At 51.5% G+C, this 20059-nt stretch overlaps 1 protein-coding gene across 2 annotated transcripts in view; it reads right to left on the reverse strand.

Moving 5' to 3' along the window:
• The window catches only part of LOC133355751 (nuclear factor of activated T-cells, cytoplasmic 1-like), a 156390-nt gene that overhangs the window by 55786 nt on the left and 80545 nt on the right, over positions 1-20059 (reverse strand). For both annotated transcript variants that reach the window (XM_061573068.1, XM_061573067.1), the window contains exons 7-8: positions 14792-14881; positions 13864-13973 (exon numbers count right to left, since the gene is read on the reverse strand). In XM_061573068.1, coding sequence (XP_061429052.1) covers positions 13864-13973; positions 14792-14881 — 200 coding nt within the window. The remainder of the gene's footprint in view (positions 1-13863; positions 13974-14791; positions 14882-20059) is intronic.

The following is a 20059-nucleotide window of genomic DNA, read 5'->3' on the forward strand; positions in this document are numbered from 1 at the left end:
GAGGCAGCCCTGACTTTGCCGATCGTGAATCGTTGAGGTAAACAAAGCGACCGGCGGATGATGATCGCCGGCGAATAGAAGACCTCAACTTCTCCCACAGCGCGATGCCGGTTCAGGCTCTACCTTTTCATTCACCCACGGCCACTATGACACAGAGGGCCAGGCAATCAAAACAAATAGACTGAAAGTGGCTCAGGGGGGGACTAACGCCGTGTCTGTGAATCCAGATTCAGCCGGGCTTTTTCCAAGAGTAGATCTTTTTTTCGTACGTAGCGAGTATGACTGCACAATTAAAACGATGCCATCAATTTTTTTTTTCCACGTCATTTTCCGTACCGCAGCTCCCCGAGAATAAAAAATGCTGTTTTGATTGACATATGAAGAACACCCTTTGCGAAGAATTATAAAAGGCGTGTGCCCCCCCCTCCCCCCTTCAACCCCTGCCTCGCCTCCACCCCCGTGGATAACAAGCTTATTAAAGTAACTTCAGGAGTAATCGTACGATTTCACTTTCCACGGCCATTTCTAAGTAGACGCAAGGCCATCGGCCTTTCAGTCGACTGCGGACGAACGACCTCTTGACCGCGCCAGGTTACCCCATGGGAGAAAATTCGCCACTGCAACCAAAACAACGTCGCCAAAGCTCACACGCACGGCAGAGGCTCATCCCTCCCCTGTCCCCCCCCCCTCACACCCCCTTCCCGTCACCCCATTGAAATATTTTCGCTGGCAACGGAAGTTTTTTTTTCCTTCTTCTTCTTTAAATCCACGTGGCACTACCGTTGCGCGTGCCAAGTAGGACAGCCTTAGCAAAATAAGCAGAGGTAAATAAACCCGACGCTGGATCTCAAGGCCTTGCAGTTGAATGCGAGTTACCGGGCGCAGAATCGAGGCCCTGTTTATATTTCTGACAAACGAGCCCTCTGTGCGCATTCAGGGGCACGCGAGCACGTGCGCGAGCGTGCACGTGCTCGCACACGTTTAGCTCAATCGCGTTTCGCTCCATCGCGGCTTCCAATAAGAAAGTGGCGTCGACAACAATCGCACATTATTGTACCGACCCCGTGAGTAGAATTTGAATCGGGGTTCCAAAACCAAAATCCAAAGCGGCAAAAGTTGAGCGCTTGGCTATGAAGACTGCCAGACGATTTAAAGCTTTCGTGACTGCAGGGATTCATCTTCTTGGTTCTTTCGGTAAAGTCACGTAGAAGGGAAATAATAAAAATAAAACATAATAAAATAATTCTCACGACGTTTCGGCCACAACGCAAGCAGCCGTCCTCAGGTGAAGAACAGGTCTGTCGGAAAGACAGCGTCTGAATGACGCAGAAGAACAGGTATGTCGGAAAGACAGCGTCTGAATGACGCTGTCTTTCCGACAGCTCTGTTCTTCACCTGAGGACGGCTGCTTGCGTTGTGGCCGAAACGTCGTGAGAATTACTTTATTATGTTTTATTTTTATTATTTTATTATTTCCCTTCTACGTGACTTTACCGAAAGAACCAAGAAGAAGACTGCCAGACGACTCGAGCACGACGCTTCTTTCGTTGGTTGCGTTCGGTAAGAGGTTGGGCGCACGCCGGTGACCCGGCACTCGGGAGGCGAGGGTGGGAACCCGCCCACCCCCTCTCCACCCGCTGGATTGCAAGTTGTGCTTGGAGATGGAAGTACAGCAGCAAGTGGGTTTGCGCACCCGTCAGTGAAGAGCTATTCTGCTGTCGCCTCTAGGAAAGAGGGGGGCGAGAAGTTGGAAACTCGCGTCTGTTCCAACTCGTCTTGGCCAAATGTAACCTCTAGAGCACACTCGCTATAGCGGAGACCCCTTCCGCCAGCAGTGGCGTGAGCAAGACATTGCAGGGCTGTGCCTTCACCTTTAAACTAGAACACTAAACGGGCATCCATTAGAGCATTGTCTTGCATGGAACGAAGGTGGGGTTCTGGGGTCACCTCAACGCTTCAGGTGGCTTTGTCTCCTCGACGCTGACGTTACAACGCTGCACCATGTACGCGGGTTTTAGTCTACCTATGAGAGGCCATAGCTTGCATCTAAGATCTACTTTTTATTGTACAAGATAAGGGCCAATGAACTATATAGCTTTTTCATAAGCGACCTGGCTATCACAAGTGATAGCCCAACGAAATGGCCGATGGTTGCGTGGAAATATATACGAATCAAATACTCTAAACGCGTGTGGATTCTAAATGTGGAGGGGAAAACCAGAGGACACAAAGAAAAAAAATCCACGCGACCACGGGGAGAGACACGCAAACTCCAAATATACAGCAGACGTCAGGGTCGGGATCGAACCCACAACCCTCCTGTATACCAGGCGAGGTAATTAACATCTCGCCACCGTGGCCCCTCCAATCTAAAGTGAAGTTGCGGCAGTCTTTGCGGACGGCGCTAGGGGCAAATACGTCACGGGAAGTACCGACGTGTGGATAAGATGTCAAAGTGAACTCGTGTGTTTTAGTACATACGTTGTGGTTTTTAAGACTCCGTGGAGCTGTGCGATATAAAAACGGGAATGTTGACTCTTGCTCTCCTAATTGAATGTTCCACTGAAGCTCGATGAAAAACTCCGCCCTGGCCAAAATTATCCATGCTGGGTCAAATAAAAAAAACCTGGTCAAGCTTGGGGGGGGAAGGCTGGCCATTTCTACGATAGGCACGCACACGTTGCCCGCGTGCGCAGAGATATGCACACGTGGCCCGCGTGCGGCACAGGTACGCACACGTTAATTCTAGATTTGAAGCTTTCGTGACTGCAAGGATTCATATTCTTAGGTTTTTTCGGGAAAGTCACGTAGGTAAAAAATTATAATTAATAAAAGTAAAATAAAAATAAGATAAAAATCACGACGTTTCGGAGGCAACACAAGCTTCCGTCTTCAGGTGGAACCGTCACAGCACGATAGCTGTATCAAGTAACTTACCGTCAGAGCATGACTGCTGCATCAAGTAAGTTACTTGATGCAGCAGTCGTGCTGTGACGGTTCCACCTGAAGACGGAAGCTTGTGTTGCCTCCGAAACGTCGTGATTTTATTTTACTTTTATTAATTTGAATTTTTTTACCTACGTGACTTTACCGAAAAAAACCTAAGAATACGCACACGTTGCCCGCGTGTGCGTACCTGAGAGATTGCCAGCTCTTCCCCCGAAGCTCGACCGAGTCTTTACCAGCACTGGAGCCTCTCTCTCGACGCTGACGTGCCGCACCCCTAGCCCGACGCAAAGTTACACACACAATTGCGCGACTCCAAAATAATAATGTGCGTCTTCGCGAAGACCGTACGATGGAAAGTACACGAGCTGGGCCGGGCCAGGCCGGGCGGGTCGCCCGGAAAACCAAGCGGAGCGACGAGAGGACGCGCGAGGGTGCGTCGCGTCACGTCCGTGAGAAGCGAGGTTCCCGCAGGACGGAGGCGCTGCCAAACCGGTGACCGCGTTTTCCATCGGCGTGAATCGCAACAGGAGACCGCAGCTTGTCAGGATTTGGTGTTGCACTTCTACGGTTTTTTTTCCACCCCCCCCCTCCACATTTAGAAATGTACGTTTAGAGCAGCGGTTCTTCACCTGGGGTGCACGCACCCCCTGTGGTGCAAGGCTGCAGTAAAGGTTAAGAGCCACTGGCTTAGAGAATTTGGCAACTGCTATGAGTTTCCGCGTGTTGAGCCACTTCGTTGAGCAATCATTCTGTGGCCAGGTCGCTTCTGAGAAATTGGTTAGTTTTAGTTTACTCCTGTAAAAGATCTTCCCCCCCCCCCCCCCCCCCCATGTAGCCGTTAACAGACACTTGGGGCAAGTGCTGCTAGCACGTATGAACGCCGGCACTGTGGCACACGAGGGGAGGAGAGTGGACAGCACCACGCCCAACCGCCTCCATCTCCCCAGTAGCGATGTTTACCACACACCACGCCATAGGTACTTATTTGAGCCTGAGTCGATCTAGGGGTGGCCCAGGATCGGTTCAGATATTCGTCACCGGTGTTGATGGCCGTGAGCGGGAATCGGACTCGGGTCGCCGGATTCGTAGCGCTAACCGCTACACCACCCCCCCCCCCCCGCTCCACCATCCGCTCTGGAGAGCCGCCTCCCACTGACCCACATGCTCCACCAACCTGCCAGTCACCTCATACCCTACCTAATAATGTACCTACTACTGTACATAATACTGTACCTAATACTGTACCTTATACCGTACCTAATGCCCTACCTACTACCTAATACTCGACCTAATACTTCTCGACCGTTATCACAGAAGCCGCGAGTGCTTCCCCCGCGTCGACGTCCGACAACGCGTCGGCCCGACGGCTTGTCTCAACACGGCCGTCGTAGCGGGGAGCGGAGGGGGGTCGGGGGGGTCACGTGCCAAACTTTAAAGGAAAATGTAAAAAAAAATGCGTAACACTCGGAGAGAAAATATTTCCATTCACGCGGCGCAAAAGGCGGGAAATGGGGGGGGGGGAAGACCCAAAATGAAAGGAAAAAAGTTTTGTTGTTGTTGTTGTTACGAGTGCGTATGAAAGCGGCTCCCGCGTGCCATTGCCACGTGTCGGACGACGCTTTGCAACGGACTTTATGTTTCAACGGCGCAACTTACTCGTGCCGCAGGGCGGAAGTCAAAAGTCAAGAGCGATCTCTCCGCTCAAAAGAGCATCGAGGCATCGTTGCCCGTCTCCTGGTTTACTACAGCCCTGTAGAGCCAGCGGTGGAAATTCCACATTCCTATGCCCGAGGGCTGATGGGCTGAGTCAAACCCCGAGCCTGGATTTGAACCGATTAGTTTGGGCCGAGATCGCCCCCAGACCGCACCTTTTCCCGCTAAGTCAGTCCCCGTGGGAGCGGTCAGAATCAGCCCAGATCCCAATTCAATTTTTGACGACCTCCACCAATACATTGCTGCGTATAAATCCTCTTTCAATCCTTCCTATCCTGGCACAAATGATAAAGCGTAAGGAAATGTTACTTTCCTTTACGCTGGACACCTGTGAAACTACCGGACATCTGTGAATTTAGGATTCCTCCAGCATAAATAAATTAAAAGACAATGTTTCTAAACCAAATTTTAGGTCGGGGCGTCAACCCAAAGGGCCCGTTCGGGCCAGTTGCCGCAGGTCACCACCGGTTTCGGTGAATGTTATTGCGCAGTTGAAAGGGATGAACAAACGATGGTAGAATTGTGATTGGAAGTGAAACAAAAAGCAGCGCACCCCCACTGAGACCTTGGGGGATCTAACACTGGTGGAGTTCACAGCCACCTGTGTGCTGAACCCCACCCCCCCACCGGCCCCACCCACGCCCCCCCTACTTTAAAATGTAATGAGTTCATGGGTCTTGACTAACCAGAGACCACGTGAATAAAAAAAACAACACGCACGTTTATTTTCCCTGACTTCGGCTGGCTTGTCCCACGCAGCTGTACAAAGGCTGAAATACATTAAACATAGCGCACGGAGAACGACTGATATTTACAACGTGCATTAGAAGTTGGATTTGCACGGCATCGAATGTGAACCACATCTCACGATGAGGGAACAGGAGAAGGCGGTGGGCACATTTATTTCTTGATAGGAACAGAGACAGCCATTCATAGGCAGAGAGGGGCAACGATCGTGTTGAGCCTGAACTTGAACAGGGACAGGGGAGTCAGCGGCATTGACGGCTGCCGGTAGGAAGTTTCAGGCCCCGGGGGCAGGGAAGCAGAACGGGCGATCCCTCCCTCCCGAGCTCAAGGTTGACGTGGGAGATTCTAGGTAACGCCTCGATTGCCGGAGTGCAAGTTTCGCGGAGACAAGCGGCGGGGGGGGGGGCAAGTCTGGCGATGATCATCGATGCGCATCGGTAGTATCGTCGCGACGGGGGCCGCGTCTTTTGGGTAACGGCTGTGGGGGGATTCTGGTAGCGTCTGGCATCGTCTGCCGTGTGGCCGATGGGATTGGTCGTGGGCTCGCAGGGGAGAGATTCGGGGCGGTCGAACCGTGTGACGAAGGCACGGGCAAAGGGGGTCCCGGCGGGAGTCGGGATGAGGAGGTGCCGGGGGCGGAAGGTGTTGGCGCAGACGGAGGCGTGAGACAAACACGGGAAAGACTTTTTCACAATTCCAGCTCATCGTCCGACGAAGCTGGTTGTTGTAATCGCCGGCGAAACGTCGCACTCAAATCGGGTTCACTCTCCAACGCACCTTGGCGTGCTAAAAGAGTAACTATTTAGCGACGTTTTGTATGAGTCGCTAATTAGTTACTCATTTGAGAACCTAAGGGATTCCCCAAACCGTTGCAGATATTTGTCACTGGCGTTGTCCGCGAGCGGAAATCAAACTCGGGTCTCTGTCTGGTTCGTAGCATGCTAACCCCACCACACTCCCGCTCCCCACACACACACACAAAGATCCCAAGTAGAGCCTTTAAAAGACTGTTTGGGCAAGTGCTGCTAGCGAGTAGCACCTACGAAGGCAGGCACAGTGACACACGAGGGGATGGGTGGCCATCACCACGCCCGGCCGCCTTTGTCTTGCCAGTGGCGATGTTTAGGCACCACACCAGGCACTCATTTAAGACCGATTCAACATCTTGGACCGGTTCAGATTACTGATATGCACACGCACACACACGCACGCAGGAGCATACGCAAGGTCTGAGAATCTACATCCCTGTTCTTGCGTTCTAACCTAACCCACGCTAAAAATGCCGGTATGCAGGAAAACATTACTTTTTTGTCCTCAAATAGAAATGCTTTTCTGCAAGTATTCAGTTTCCCAAAAAATTGCCAAATTTACTTGAAAGGTCTGGGCCAGCAGTGCTGGCAAGCTCTGCTAGTAAGCTGTGTTAGTAAGCCTTTGTTAGTAAGCATTTGTTGGTAAACAGTGTTAGCAAGCTGCGTTAGTTGGCTGCGTTAGTAGGCTGTGCTGGCAAGCAGTGTTAGTAAGGAGTGTTAGCAAACTGAGTTAGTACGCTGTGTTAGCACGCTGTGTAGCAACTGATTAAGGGGTTTTTTTTGGAAGGAGGGGTTGTAGTTTTCAGGAATAGCACATCAAGTGTCGTCCTCAGACAGGTGGACGCACGAGACATTTTATAAACGCGGCGCTAAATTTGTTCGACAAATTAAAATGATAAAACGGTAACGTGGCAGAACCATTTACAAGAGTGAAGTAGCAGCGAGGACCCGTGATTTCCCTCCGTGAGATAACAACACCGATGGAAACGCAACGTGGCATTAATAATTTAAAATCAAAATCCACAAGTGCTCAAAAAAATTATATAAAACCATGCCGCTTTTTTTTTTTTACACCGCTAGCGCTGGGGGATGAATGGGGCCCAGTTTGCTTGGCCACGCGTTGCATTCAAGTAGGTGCAGGCGGTCCCGCAATAAATTCCTCTCGGTTTTATTTGCTCTTGGCACGAGGTGGCAGCCGCTAATACGCAGCAGATGTGGCCGATCTGTTAGGAAACACACCGCTCTTACGCCGGGGTGAAGGCCATCTCACGGTGGGAGCTCAGGGCGGCGTTGGAACGAGGCGGAGGTCACCCAGGACCATCAGCTGTACTCAGAGGTCGCAAACGGGTTTTGATTCCTTACCCGTACCCGTACCCGGCCGCACCAGGGTTGCAAATGGGTACCCGTACCCGTAACCGGCCGGGTACGGGTACTTGTTCCCTACCCGTACCCTACCCGAAATGAGTGACAAACGGTGACTCACCAGTCACTCACGGCCTACCCGTACCCGTACCCGGCCACACCAGGGTTGCAAACGGCTACCCGTACCCGTACCCGGCCGGGTACGGGTAGCCGTTCCCTACACGTACCCTACCCGAAATGAGTGACAAACGGTGACTCACCAGTGACTCACGGCCTACCCGTACCCGTACCCGGCCACGCCAGGGTTGCAAACGGCTACCCGTACCCGTACCCGGCCGGGTACGGGTAGCCGGGTATCGGGTAGGGTACGGGTATCGGGTACCCGGTTGCGACCTCTGGCTGTACTCCTCTGTTTAGGGTTCGAAACCCGGGGAGGACTTCTTGGCAATTCTGGCTAATCGGCTGACGAAGTTCGGGTTTGTTGCAATCGCCAGCGCTGACGTCGTGTTCTAATCATGAATGTTGTGGTGGGTTTATACCCTCCACCACACGAGCGATTAGTGCTGAAGTAGTAACGAATTGACACGTTTTGTTTTACGTGGCAAACCTTACGAATTGGCCGTGTCAGGTGGCGGCGGGTTTAACGACACATTTATATTTACGCAATCTAACCCAACCCCCCCCCCCTATTATGAATAATATTGGTCGCGAAAGCCTACTACGTGTTAAAGTAACCCAGGAGGGTTAGCAAACTGGCTTTGTACGTATGTTGAACTTCTTTCGCACCGTACGTAGCCAACCGTGCTAATCGGATTGCTTTCGCACAACTCCTGCGCTGGTGGTGATGACAACGGACAATGAGGGGTTGCCACCTGCCCGCTTTTAACCCAGACAGCTTGACCCGGACGGTCCCAGGAATTGGCATCTGTGTTATGGGTGGCGGGAATTGATTTGTACCGACATCTGGTACCGGTAATGCCGCGCGTTGAATTTAATCGCAGCAAACTGCAGCACGGTTTTGATGATAGACCGAGTGCCGAGTGAAAAATCTGTCACGGTTGGGTCTGTGGCAAGGATGGCAACCCGAATGACAGCGTAAAAAACAAATACGTAGGGCAACTCACGACTGATGTATGATCTCACAGCCCTAGGTCTGTGTTAACTACTTCACTTCAGCGATTCCTCACTTCGTTGTACGAGACCAATTCAGTTTGGCACCGTGCACCGGTAATGCATTTCTTCGCGGTTAAGATGACTAGCCTTGACGCAAAAGACCTGGGAGAAACGGTGGGATAAAACAGAGGCCATGAGAGCAAAAGGATATCAAGCCAGTCCTAAACTAAAAGGTAAAGGTGCAGCCCTGAAATTGCTTTACTCGTGCCACTGCTGGCATTTTAGCCCACTCTCCCACGCTGGCCAGATGTGCCCAAAGAGGTGAGAGCACCCACACCGTGCACCACACGTGATCTGCCAATCGACTAACTGTGGTGTGTTCATACCTACACAATTTCACTGGTGGGTGGACAGAGGCGGGGAGATTTAGGAAATTTCCACGACCGTTTTCAACTGCCGTGGCAAGGCGATCGCATCGAGCCCAGCGACCTTCAGATTGCTGGTCCGGGCACCAAGCGATACGCAGCTCTGGACGGCGTGTGACGGCTGAGCGGCCAGGCCGCAGGCGAAGAGAGGGGGGGGGGGAAGCTGGAACTTGCTATGCACCTTCAATGTAGTGGTGGCTGTACACCAACAGCAATTTGAAACTAAAAACTACACATATTTTACCAGGCTACTATGTGGCACTTGTTCAGAAGCGACCTGGCCACAGATGATAGCTCAACCAAGTGGCTTATCGCGTGGAAATGTACAACAGCGGCCAAATACTCTAAAACGCAACTTTGTTTGCAAATTTGGAGGGGAAAAACCGAATGGACCCGGGAAAAAATCCACGCGACCACGGGGAGAGAGACACGCCGACTCCAAATATGCAACAGGCGTCAGGGTCGGGATGGAGCTCACGACCTCCTGTATACCAGTCGAGGTCGTCAACATCTCGCCACCGTGGCGCCAACGGTGTGCTTTTATCGCCGGCTGCAATCCCGGTTGATAGCAGCGTAGCCACGAGGCCGATTTCCACCCCTCCCCAAGATCAGATGACGCCCACTCACAGTCGCCGTGGGGAACGGCATGCTGCGGAACCCCGTTTTGGGAATCGTTATCGGCGTTTGAGTTCTTTATTTTAATTTTATTTCCAGGAGGGTGCTCATCGGAACGCGTGCAAACGCTCGCCAAGGTGAATAGAGAGGACCCGGCGCTGCGGTGACACGGCAAGCTGTCAGCAGCAGCAGCAACGATCTCCCATCGTCACGGCATACTGACGCCGTAACCATGGGAGATTTCTGTTACCGCGAAATCTATTCTAGCTCCTGCTGTGATGAACATCATAATACTGGTAGGAACCTCCTGGTTACACCAGCCCACAGGGGATTATTGTGTCCGTCCGTCCGTCGTGCAGGCAGGGGCTGGGTGGGGAGGGGAGGGTGGGGAGGGGAGGGGCTGGGTGGGGAGGGGCTGGGTGGGGAGAGTGGGAAGGGGCTGGGTGGGGATGGTGGGGAGGGGCTGGGTGGGGGGTGGGAGGGGTGGGGCTGGGTGGGGAGGGGCTGGGTGGGGAGGGGCTGGTCACCCCGTGGTGCCCTTATAAAACTCAACGTTTAACCTACTCACGCCGGCTTGTGCCCGCCCTCACAGTCGGACATATTTGCGGAATACACCACGCCACCGTTGACCCTGGCCATTGACCGAGCAACCCAACGTTCCTACCAGCTCCCTCCGCAGGAATGTGTTAATTTGGTCCATTTGGTATCCCTGCTATTCTTATACCGTAAAGCGATCACGAAGGAAGGTGCTGTTTGTGTGTATGTTGAACTTCTTTCGCACCGTACGTAGCCAACGGAAGTTGCGGGTGGAAGGACACCAAACTAAACACAAAAAGCAGTTCTAAAGAGGTGAGCGTTCAATCGAGATTTGAAAGTGCATAGCTCCAGCGGCTTCCTAATATCAAAAGGATTGGCGTTCCAGACGGCCGCAGAAGCGCATCTGAAAGCGCTGTGCGATGCTGTGACCGTCTTTGTTCGACGGCTCAGCCAAATGCCGCTGTTGCTGCTGCTGCTGCTGCGAGGATGACCGGAGTGAACATTGCTCCTCGACCGGCTTGGAGGATGACCTCATCCAGCAGGTGATCGACCGAGGCCAACGACGAAAACGACACAGATGCCCATTAACGCTCACGCACGATACTGCATGTCCGATTTGGCAAAGACCGCACTTGACTGACGAGATCCACTTTACATTTCCAGGAAACAGTCCTGTTCTTCATCGAGTGAAGATAGTATGCACGACGTTACAATTAAAAGTAAATGTTTCCTATCCGGTCAAATGGTGCTGTGGTCAACACACTTGGCTCACAATGGGCGGGTTTTTTTATCATTCATATTCCCAACGATCATTCCTCCAAGGTCGATGAAACGAGTCGGGTACCAATATATAGAACGTTCATCTTCTTGGTTCTTTCGGTAAAGTCACGTAGAAGGGAAATAATAAAATAATAATAATAAAACATAATAACATAATTCTCACGACGTTTCAGCCACGACGCAAACAGCCGTCCTCAGGTGAAGAACAGGTCTGTCGGGAAGACAGCATCTGAATGGGCACAACCCGGCTTGGCAGCGTATATTTAAGCTGGGTTGGAGGGGGGAAGGGGCTTAAATATACGAAAGCTTTAAATCGAAATGTAGAACGTTACACAGTGGTCTTCGTGCTGTGGATAGATTGGGCAAGCTGTCAATGAAAACGTGGAATTTCCACCAAGTTGCTTGGGCGCCGTAGATCAAATTACATATTCCCACAATCAATAAAAATCCCGACGGATGCCAATAAAGCGGCAACCTCAATGCGAATGCAGGGAGCGCGCGAGGCATTACCCCACGGTACGCACTGCAATTGCGGGCGTTCCGTTTTTTTGTAGTCTACTTTTTACGAACGTCCCACAACGCGACTAACATCGCTTTAAAAAAACGTAGCCAAGATGCGAGTAAAAATAAGGCCGAAAAATAAATAACAACAATAACAGTTCCTTGTGGTTTTTAGTTTTAAATGTCAATGGTGTTTTGTTTCAATCTTTTTTTAAACACCCAAAATTAATTTTTTGAGATATCGTCGTGAAGCAAGGCTCTCCGTGGAGGTTTTGGTAGTTCCGTTGCGGTGGGAGGGGGCGGGCGGGGGTAGGATGGTGGGGGGGGGGGTGTCGTGGGCTTTGGGGGGTTGTGGTGGAAGTTTGCTCTGCCCACGCATCTCGGGCGAAACCACAGCGAAATGAACCTCAAAGCGGCCAACGCACACGAGATTCCCCGCGCGTTGGGAGAGAAGCACGGGGAACCCACCATTCCAGAGGTTCGCTCGGGAGCGGAACGTTGTGATGTATCAGACTTGCTATTTGCTCATCACGAAGGAAAGATTTCTCTCCCTTGGAACCTTCTCATTTCTTAAGGGTACAAAGCTGCTTCTGTTGAGATAAACATCTCCGTCCGTCAGTTTCCCCTCGTCAACGTAACTCCATTTCGCCTTCAGCTCAAAACCCAAAACACACTTAAGAATTGTGTTTCTTTATCTCACCGCTGAATTCCTATCTCAAACCCATCTTCCCCGATGACACGTTTACACTCCCGTTCGAACGTTTATCTCGGCCGTAAACTGTTAAGCTCCTTCAATCGTTGTGATCTGGGCGGATGGAATGATAGGCAGATGGGTGGTTTGTGAGCGTGCCAGTGAGCCGGCCTGGAGAGGTATGATAGTAGTGGAGGTATAACATGAGGAGTGGTGTGACAGTAGGAACACCACCTCCGTGTGGGAATCCCAAACACTTGTCAAAGGGTTCTACCTCATCCGATTAGAACGATTGGTTATGTACACTGCGAAAGACGTTCAACATACGTACATACAAAGGCTCCCGTAAACAGCCCACGCTGACATTTCTTCCCTGCCGAATGCCTCTGTTCGCTTAGAACCGCAACCTCAATGCCAACTCCTCGTTTAAGAGTTGAAATTCCGCACGCAAAAGGAGGTTTGTGCGACGGCAAGAGGCGCGAGATTGTGACCACTCGATGAGCCCGCCCCACCGTGCCTTGCAGGCCACGCGAGACCACCGTACGGTGGGGGTGCAATGCATGATGGGAGGACTGATTCGGTGATCACAGTGGCACCTTTTGATGTCTAGAATAAACTTCACGCGGCACGTATTATCCCTCTTATTTGCTTGCCAGAGAGCTGCCCAGAGCAAACACCTTGCCCGGTATTGCAATCGACTCGAGGAATGGCTGTGATTGTCGGGAGAACGACGTCATCCACTCGTGCTCTCATGGAAGCTGCCTGGAGGCTGCCCCTCCGCTAAAAAACACGCCGATTCATCCGGAGCCGTGCGCTCGCAAAATGTGGAGGCTTGCGATAAGGAACAGCAGCACCAGTCATTTAACTGGGTTCTGTCCGCAATACACGCTCTGGCCAGACAGACATACTGTGCGCTCATATTGCGATTGCACGGATAGCGGATCGCTTTCGTGCCTTCCCACGCACGCGACGACGACGCTTCCCCCGTCACCGTCGTTTGCCGTCCCCCCCCCGACCCCCGGCACCACCGAGTAGCGCGGTCGGCTACGTTACGGTGCGAAAGAAGTTCACCGTACGCAACCGTAGGCGGTGTGTGCGAAAGCTCGCGGACACTTGAATGCCGGATGGAACGAAGGCATTTAAAGGGCTCCCCTGGCAAAGACGGATGTGCATTAGCCGGGTAACGTAACCTGCGCGTCCGTCTGCTGTGCGCATGTGTAGTGTCCTGCTCGTTTGTGTATATATGCGTGTTGACATCCATGTTACAACTTCATGCCACGCATAAGTGTGTGTGAGTGTGTGTGAGTGTGGAGAGCGGTAGTGCAGCGGTTAGCCCGGCGACCTGAGTTCGCGACTCCCGCTCACGGCCAGCAACACCAGTGACGAATATCCGAACCGGTCCTGGGGCCTCCCCTAGGTCTACGCAGCCTCAAATGGGTGCCCGGTACGGCTGCATGTCGTAAACATCTCCACTGGGGAGACAAAGGCGGCCGGGCGTGGCGTTGGCCACCCCACCATCTTGTGCGCTGTTCCGGCCCTTCATGAGGCGCTCAGTAACAGCACTTGCCCCAACAGCTTGTTAAGGCTACGCGCGCGTGTCGATACTGTGTTTGCTGCGTACCAGGCGGTCATGCCGTTCTCGGGCAGGATGGGGATCTCCAGCACTTTGGTGCCCGTCAGCACACACTCCTGGCTCGGGGTGGCCACCGTCTTCCCCGTGATGCGATGCACCTGCGTCCGCACACGGCAGCACGGAAACACCAGCAGCACAGCAGCAGCACAGCGGAAACGCAACAACATGATGACCATCATCATCATCGTAATCATCATCATCGCCACACATGCATCGTAATTATTAAGCCACACTCATCATCATTATCATCAACAGAGACTCATCATCATCATCAACATTGTGGCAGGGTTAGCGGAATAAGGGGCAACGCTTTGTGATGCCGTCTATATTTTGGTGGGGAGCCAATGGTGGTTTTTCTACGGGACTGGTCTCCATCAGAGGAATTTGGAATTTGCTTCCGGCAGTGAAGCACAGTGCCGATAGCGACGAGCATTGTGTACGATGCTAACTTCAGCAGGGCTCTTACCCGGCTCGGTAATGGGAATCAAAAACAGAACGTTGGGAAAAGCGTTGCTATTTTGAGTGCAAACATTTACATGCATAACACATCGTAGAAGGTGTACGGCATGTTGAGATGGATCTGCATTTATATGGCATGAATATTCCACATTGTATTATATTACCGATGTTGTTTTGACCAACGTAACTACCATACGAAGTTATTATATTAGTCATCACATTACGATCTCATATGCATCCCATTTATTTCCTCTATAAAAAAAACTGACCCATAGACAATCTGCATGGCTCTGTGAAATGGATTGGAATTACCATTTGACACATTCCATTAAGTACGCATCGCGCGCGCGCACGCAGGTAACCTCCCCGCCAGACGTTTATCCGTGCTGCAAAAAAAAGTAAGAATCGAAAAAAATTAAAATTAATTCGACATTTTTTAAATTACAGCGACAATCACCTGATAAAAAGCGTGCGGCCGCAACAGCCTCTCGTCCGCGGTGCCGATAAACATCTGCAGGTTCAAGGGCTTTTGGGAAAACCCGACGAGCTGAGGGGGGGGGGGGGCAGCAGAAGGGGAGGGAGGGGGGGGGCAAGGGTCAACGCGCACACGCGAAACGTACAATCGCACCCGATGTCGTTAAGATCTCAGAAGCTAAGCAAGGTTTGGGCCTGGACAGCGAACGGACGGGCGGTCGTCACACGTGTCAGTGTTGCCATCGGCTGCTGCCAAGCGGTGGGCAGCAGAGGGCAGCAACATCGATTGCTGCGTCGTACTTCTGTGTTGCCACGTCTGCGTTCTCCCCCCCCCCCCGCACCTTCACTAAAGGTGCCGCCGAGTGACCGGCGTGGTGAAGTATGGCAATGATAAATCCCACACGGCGAGGGCCCTCGCCCGGCATTGCATCGGCGTGTACGTTCAGAAAATTAGTTTACTCATTGAATGTTGAAACAGGTTAGAAACAAGGCGGGATGATGAATGGTTATCGAACGCAGGAGGCTTTTATATATATGTCGCAGAGGGAAAAGGAGAACGCACAGATGGAGATAAGATAAGAAGTAGGAACACAGCCATAAAGGATTGCGAACAGGGTGGCATTTGGCAGTTGATAAAGCAACATAGGGAAACCCTTTCACCAGATCATCAATGACAAAAACCCAGCACTCGTCATCATCGTCAGGTCCAAAGATATCTGGCGGCATGCTTCGTAGCAGCATCCCGTATCACCCGAAGTTTTAGACGAGGAATTTGACGTGTTACGGACAGCCTGTGGTATTCCAGCCGAGGCCGAGTCTGTGCATATCATAGCCCGGTCGACCCAAAGCAGTGAAACGTTTAGTCAGCCACTGACCAAATAAGTCAAGGGACTGCGATTGATCCTGTAACCGGCGTTTGCACTAATTCATGTACAGCGAGGGAAAAAAAAGAATCGAATTTAATTGAAGATAACGATGTACCCGCTTGTCGCATGCCAGGCGAGCGGCACGTCTTGGCTGGCTCGCTGCACGTTATTTACTTGCGCACAGCGCGAATAAATAAATAAAAACTTCACATCAAATGAAAAAGAAAAGGAATTTCTCACAACGGCTCGTAATTTGGCAGCGGCGCTATTTTGATGTTGAAACGTCGCGCATGTTTTTCGAATTATGCCGCAATAATTATGAGCAACAAAATCAGCCGTTGCAACATTGCGTGCGTCTGGAAGCGCGTGCGTGTGTGCGCGCGTGTGCGCATGTGCGTGTGTGTGATCGGAGGAGGCCAGGGAATGTTGCTCTTTGGCATTTGGCACGGCGCGTGGGGAGCGGAGGTGCAGCGGTTAGCTGTGCTGCGCGAAACAACCCGGCAGAGACCCGAGTTCGATTCCTGCTCGTGGCCAACACCAAGTGACGATCATCACAACCGGCACTGAGCCCTCCCCTAGGTCGACTCAGTCTCAAATGAGTACCTGGTGCGGTGTGTAAACATCGCCACTGGGGAGACAAAGGCGGCCGGGGGTGGTGCTGGCCACCCACCCCCTCGTGTGCCGTGCCGGCCTTCATAGGTGCTACTCGCTAACAGCACTCAGCACCCGAGCAGTCTGTTAAGGCTAATTTAGTTTTTATTCCAGAAGTGGAAGAAAAACGGATGGCCCATGTACGCCACGGTGGCGAGATGTTATCTGCCTCGCCTGGTGTGCAGGAGGTCGTAGGTTCGATCCCGACTCTGACGCCTGCTGTATATATGGAGTTTGCGCATTATCACCGAGGTGTGGATTTTTCTCCGGGTCCTCCGGTTTTTCCCTCCGCATTTCGAATCGACACGCGTTTAAGAGTATTTGGCTGCTATAAATTTCCACGTGAAAAGCCACTTTGCCGAGTCTTAATTTGTGACCTACACATACAGCTCGGTGAGCCTTACCTGCTAACATAAAATATTTTTTTATAGTTTAGTCCCGCGAAACTTATCACGTGGACCGAGGCCGGACTTTTGCGGCAGCCTTGCACGCTGCACCCGGGCAGCGCAGCTCGCCGCTCTCTCTGTGCCACGTGGCTGGCACAGGGAAGGGGGGGGAAGGTGACGCTCCCTCTCTCGCGCGCTCACCCTGGACCGCGGTCGCGGTCTCGTGAGTCGCGCGTCGCTCGCTGACATCTCTCGCACGTAGGTCAAACTTTCAGGGCCGGGTTTTGATAAATAGAGCAGGCGGCGAATCGCAAAAAGTGGACGTTAGATCGGCTAAATAAACGAATATACATTCCGAATGCCCGCGTGGCTCCCTATTCTTCCCTCCGCCGCTTGCCGGCGGCCAAGGGAAGGATGCGTGGGCAGCGGGCGGTGGCAGGGGTGGGGGGGGTAGGCGGCACTGGGGCAGGATGTGAGCCGTGCCGAGCCGCCCCAGGAATGACTCGGCACGGCTTGGGTCTCGGCGATCGCCGTGGGAACGCGGCGTTTGGGTACCGGCTGTCGTCTCGCCACGCCTCCAATTAGCCCGCTTGGCTACGTAAGATGCGAAAGAAGTTCGACATTCATGCAAGCACAGCTAATAGTCGCTACACATCCCAGTAGATCCGGTGGTCTTGCGAGTACCTTTGTTTTCACACCGTCACTTTTTATATTCGTGGGTCTTTCGGTAAAGTCACGTAGATAGGTTCAAAGAAAATAACAAAAAAAAGAAAAAACTACGACGTTTCGATCGCAACACAAGCAATCGTTATCAGGAGGTGTTAAAACCTCTCCGTAGGGGCGGCCGTACAGCAATGGGCACCAATGTTGGATGCCTTGTAAACATTTCACGTGATATGCCACTTAAAAGTGGAGTCCATTTAAAAAAATTGGCCCAACTTAAAAAAAAAATCTATTTTAAATCATAATAACTTAAGACGTTCTTTTTCCACTTAAAATGTACGTTCCAGATCCTGTGTGTTTTGAGGAAAAAAACATAATTGGCTTGAATTATGAGGAGTGCTAAAGCTCCAAAACATGATCAATATTTGACTAAAAGAACACGCGTGTTTGGATGGACTGCCAAACGTTATCCAATTTAATACACACCAGTCGTGCATTACTGGGTTTAAATATGTTCTTCATAAAGTGAATTCTGGCGAAAATTCCCAAAAAATATTAAAAGGGCAATATGGAGGAAATTCAGACTCGGCAAAACCAGGCTCCCAAATGCCACGGGCGTTACCGACGGATGCGTTGAGAGCTCGTTTAGAGACGTAATTCTCGTGTTCATCAATCCCTCCGCAAACGAGGCATGTAACATTTCGCCTCCATGGCGACTAGTGAGTGGGGCAATTTAACTGTTTCCCATTTCTTCCAGTTCTGGAAGAAAAGCTGAAGTAGTCCGTAACAGACTGTTGGGACGTTGAGTGCTGTTAGTGAGTAGCACCTATGAAGGCCGGCACGGCACACGAGGGGCTTGGGTGGCCAGCACCACGCCCGGCCGCCTTTGTCTCCCCTGTGGTGATGTTTACACTACCGCACCGGGTGCTCATTTGAGGCCAAGTCGACCTAGGGGAAGCCCAGGACCGGTTCAGAGAATCGTTGGGGGGTCGTGAACAGGAACATTTAAAAGTGCACGATACACGCGTGTCTACATGTAGCTGAGAGGCACCCACAGCGTGTCTAGATGTGACTAAGAGACACCCACAGAGTGTCTAGATGTGGCTGAAAGACGACCCCAAAATCCTTATATTTCAAATTCCTCATTTACCTCCTTCAACAAGCTGGGTGACAAATGCTGATTGTGCCGATGCCTGAACGTTTCAATACAGAGTATCTACGAACGGTAGGCTGGATACTGAGTCAGTAGCCAGCATGGTAGTTGCATGCATATTTAACGTAACTATACTGCAGTATAACTTCCTAAGCAGTGGGTGAACTTTGCGGATCCTATCTGCAAGCCAACCAGCATCAGCCGGCAAGAACTCGCGAGTATGAACACCCCCCCAACTCCCAGAGCGCGGCCGCCCCTGCCCGACGGTGAGATCGCATATCCCACAATCCCTTACGAGGCTGCCGATCTACGGCACTCGCTCCATTGCTTCGGCGCTGGAGCGGGCCCCAAACAGCCTGGACGACGACACGGGAAGAGGACAAGAAATTATGATAATTAATCTGGACGAGCGGGCAAGTGAAATAAGAACCCCTCGCAGTTACGTTTCTGCGGGAATCCCCCCATCCCCATCATTTATATTTTTTTCACCACAACTCAATTTTGTTTTTCTCGAGAAAATTGTTCGTTTCCGATTAGACGTTCCCGGCGTGGAAACTTGAAACTAGGGGAGAGATTAAGAGGGAACTAAAAATGCTTCCCTGGACACCACGTGCCATTGGGTCCCTCTGCAGCCCCAGTGTTGAAGCCCCGCGTGGAGGTGCAATCGCTTTGAAGTGCTAGGGTTGGTGGATCGTGGAAGCACCTGGAAGTGTCCTCAGGCAGACCCACAGGTGGCTGCATGAGAATTGCAGAAGAACGAGTCGGATGCCAGCGTGGGCGAGACGTTAACTACCTCGCCCGGTATACAGGAGGTTGTGGGCTCGATCCAGACCCTGATGCCTGTACATTTGGAGTTTGCGTGTTCTTTATTCTTAGGTTTTTTCGGTAAAGTCATGTAGGTAAAAAATGTAAATTAATAAAAAGTAAAATAAAAAAAATAAAAAATCACGACGTTTCGGAGGCAACACAAGCTTCCGTCTTCAGGTGGAACAGTCACAGCACGATAGCTGTATCACTTGATACACTTGATACAGCTATCAATTTTAATTTTTTACCTACGTGACTTTACCGAAAAAACCTAAGAATATGAATCCTTGCAGTCACGAAGGCTTGAAATCTAGAATTTGCGTGTTCTCCCCGTGGTCGTGTAGATTTTTTCTCCGAGTCCTCTGGTTTTTCAATCCACATTTAGAATCTACGTCACGCATTTAGAGTGTGTGGCTACTGCTATACATTTACACGTGATAAGCTATCATTTTGGTCAGGACGCTTCTGAAAAAGAGCTACATAGCTCAGTGGGCCTTACCTGGTCAAATAACAATAGTTTAGTTTAATATTAGCACGCAAATCGCTGTGCGAGTCACAGGCAGCGAGAGCGGTCGTGCGATAGAAGAGAGTTGGGGCGAGGTGGCGTACACCTGTGGTCCAGGTGTTCTGCGCTTTGAAGCCGGCGACCCGAGTTCGATTCACGCTCATCGCCGCAAAAAACAGCGGCGAATGACTAAACCAGTTCTGAGCCTCCCTTAGATCGG

This window comes from Lethenteron reissneri, chromosome 52, assembly GCF_015708825.2.
Source record: "Lethenteron reissneri isolate LAM-NWPU_2019-01 chromosome 52, ASM1570882v1, whole genome shotgun sequence".
NCBI lineage: Eukaryota > Metazoa > Chordata > Hyperoartia > Petromyzontiformes > Petromyzontidae > Lethenteron > Lethenteron reissneri.